The 2,561-nt window shown below is 31.9% G+C and overlaps 1 protein-coding gene across 1 annotated transcript; it reads left to right on the plus strand.

Annotated features, from left to right (window-relative positions):
- Nucleotides 1-1,398: 1,398 nt before the first annotated feature.
- LOC123565496 (uncharacterized) lies at nt 1,399-2,178 on the plus strand. The gene has a single exon (XM_045359364.2). It carries the CDS (start codon nt 1,399-1,401, stop codon nt 2,176-2,178), a length of 780 nt encoding a protein of 259 aa, XP_045215299.2.
- Nucleotides 2,179-2,561: the final 383 nt, after the last annotated feature.

Here is a 2,561-nt window from a genome sequence, read left to right on the forward strand (position 1 = left end):
TTAACGTTTTATACAATATCTTTAATACGTCAACACTTTGAAACATCTTAAAAATATAACACATATATAATACTGGTATATTTGATACTCATAAATTAGATATTTACCCGAGGAAATCAAATTCTAACCATTTTCCAGTTTAATGCAAGCTGATAAAATAAGGAAAGAAATGTATGTAACTGACACGTTTGATGAAAAATATTGTCATATGAAATCAAAGAACCTATAATATATATTCTACCCAATAGGACTGGCAGATATACTTGAGGATTTTAAAGTGACAGAATGCAATAATGAAAATGAGGGTATTCTGCTGTTAAAATTACAATGTATACATGCTGATCTTTGTTTATTTCCGGTTGTATGTTATCTACCACCAAAATTTTCAACCAGACAGACAGATGTACAGAATTTTTACGATAATCTTTTAACATTGGTATATGAATATCATAAATATGGGACATTATGTTTTTGTGGCGACTTTAATAGTCGCATTGGCGATCTTTATGATTATATAGAAGGTGTTGATTCTATCATTGAGCGGGATGTTACTGGTTTTATCAGTAATGGATATGGATCTTTTCTTATTGACTTTTTAATAAATAGTAATGTTTGTGTACTGAATGGTAGGAACACTATGAAAAATGATTATACATGTGTTAGACCACAGGGTTGTTCTGTGGTAGATTTTTGCCTAGTTAGTCATGAAGATTTGAATTTATATCAAAATTTTGAGGTTAAACGTATGTCTGAACTGGTAAATTTGTTTAGTATTATGCCAATTGCAATGCCAGATCATTCCATTTTAGTATGGGATATTATGATATCATGTACTCTTACTAGAAACGATTGTGTAATTGATTATGAAAACTGTAACTCATCAACAATGTATGATACTCGAAATATGCCAGATACTTTTTTACAAGATACTAGTATTGTACAGGAATTACATAATACAGTTTTTAACTTAGGTCTAGTTTCCGAAATCAAACTGATATTGATGAGGCATATTCTGAACTTTGTAAGACCTTAAATAAAGAAATGTCATTAAAATTAAAGTGTAAGATGAAGAGTACGTCCAGTAATTCCAAGGCCCCAAAAAGAATAAAAAGACTGGAAAACCATGGTGAAATAATGACTTTTCAGTAAAATGGAATAAAGTTTGTGAATATGAAAACAAATATTTAAACAGTAAAGTTCCTTCTACCCGAAAAAAGTATTGAATCGATTTTCTGATGTGCCGTAAAGGGTTTAATAGATTAGTGCAAAAATCTAAACGACTGCATTAGTTTAATGTTCAACAGGACTTATTACAGAATGTAAATACTGATCCAAATAAGTTTTGGAAATCCTTTGGTAAAATTGGAGTAGGATATCAGGAAAAAACATTCTTTACCTATGGAAGTTATGTCTGAAAATGGTCACATTATTAAAGATAAAGCAGCTGTCTTAGATAAATGGAAATCCAGTTTTTCAGCTTTGTATAATGTACTTGATAGAGAAGATAATGCCATTGAGGAAATATATGCTGAAAGTGATGGTGCTTTAGAGATAGATGAAACTTTAAATAATAATATTAGTGTGCAGGAAGTCCGCAAAGCTATTTTTAAGGCAAAAAGTGGAAAATCTCTAGGCTTTGATGGTTTCCCATATGAGATATTTAAGAATGATACTTTTGTTTCATATTTACATGTTTTATTTAACGTATGTTTTAATTCTGGTAAAATATCATCAGACTGGGGTAAATGTATTGTAAACCCAACTCCCAAAAGTAGTACAAATGATATTAGAGATCCTATGTCATACAGAGGGATATCATTATCACCTACAGTGTATAAACTGTACAGTTCGGTTTTGAGCGATACATTGTCTCTATGGGCAGAATCAAATGAAAAATTAGTTGATGAACAAAATGGCTTCCGAAAGAAAAGGAGTACTGTAGATCATTTATCGTCTGTGACAAATTTAATTGAAACTAGAATCAAACATAAAATGTCCACATTCGCAGCATTCATCGATTTCAGAAAAGCATACGATTCTGTACACAGAGGTCGTCTCTGGCGGAAACTGGGCAGTACAGGTATACATGGTAAAATGCATGGTGCTATAAAGTCACTGTATGATTGTATATCTTCCTGTGTTAAAGTACAGACTGGTTTAAAGTTAAAACAGGTTTGAGACAAGGGTGATATTGTACTACTATCCGAGAATGAAAAAGATTTGCAGCTTATGTTAAATACACTGTATGAATGGACCAGTGAAAATTGTATTTATGTTAATCCAAACAAGAGTAATATAGTTCACTTCAGACCACGACATATACCATCTACCAAACATATATTTAAATGTGGTAACGATAGTCTTACAGTTGTAGATAAGTATGTGTATTTAGGCCTTACTTTGGATCAGTTTCTGGACTTAAATATTATTGCTAAATTTGTTGCACAATCTGCACTTGGTCTTTTGACTGCAAAGTTTAGAATTCTGGGTGGTATGCCTGTAGATTTGACTCGATGGTGTGGTCCGTCATTGGATATGGAGCAGCTGTTTGTGGAACCCAG

The sequence above is a fragment of the Mercenaria mercenaria genome, chromosome 8 (assembly GCF_021730395.1).
Source record: "Mercenaria mercenaria strain notata chromosome 8, MADL_Memer_1, whole genome shotgun sequence".
NCBI classification, from domain to species: domain Eukaryota; kingdom Metazoa; phylum Mollusca; class Bivalvia; order Venerida; family Veneridae; genus Mercenaria; species Mercenaria mercenaria.

Excerpts from the sequence above, each read along its gene's own strand:
- LOC123565496 (XM_045359364.2), top strand. The coding sequence starts at position 1,399 with ATGGAAGTTATGTCTGAAAATGGTCACATTATTAAAGATAAAGCAGCT.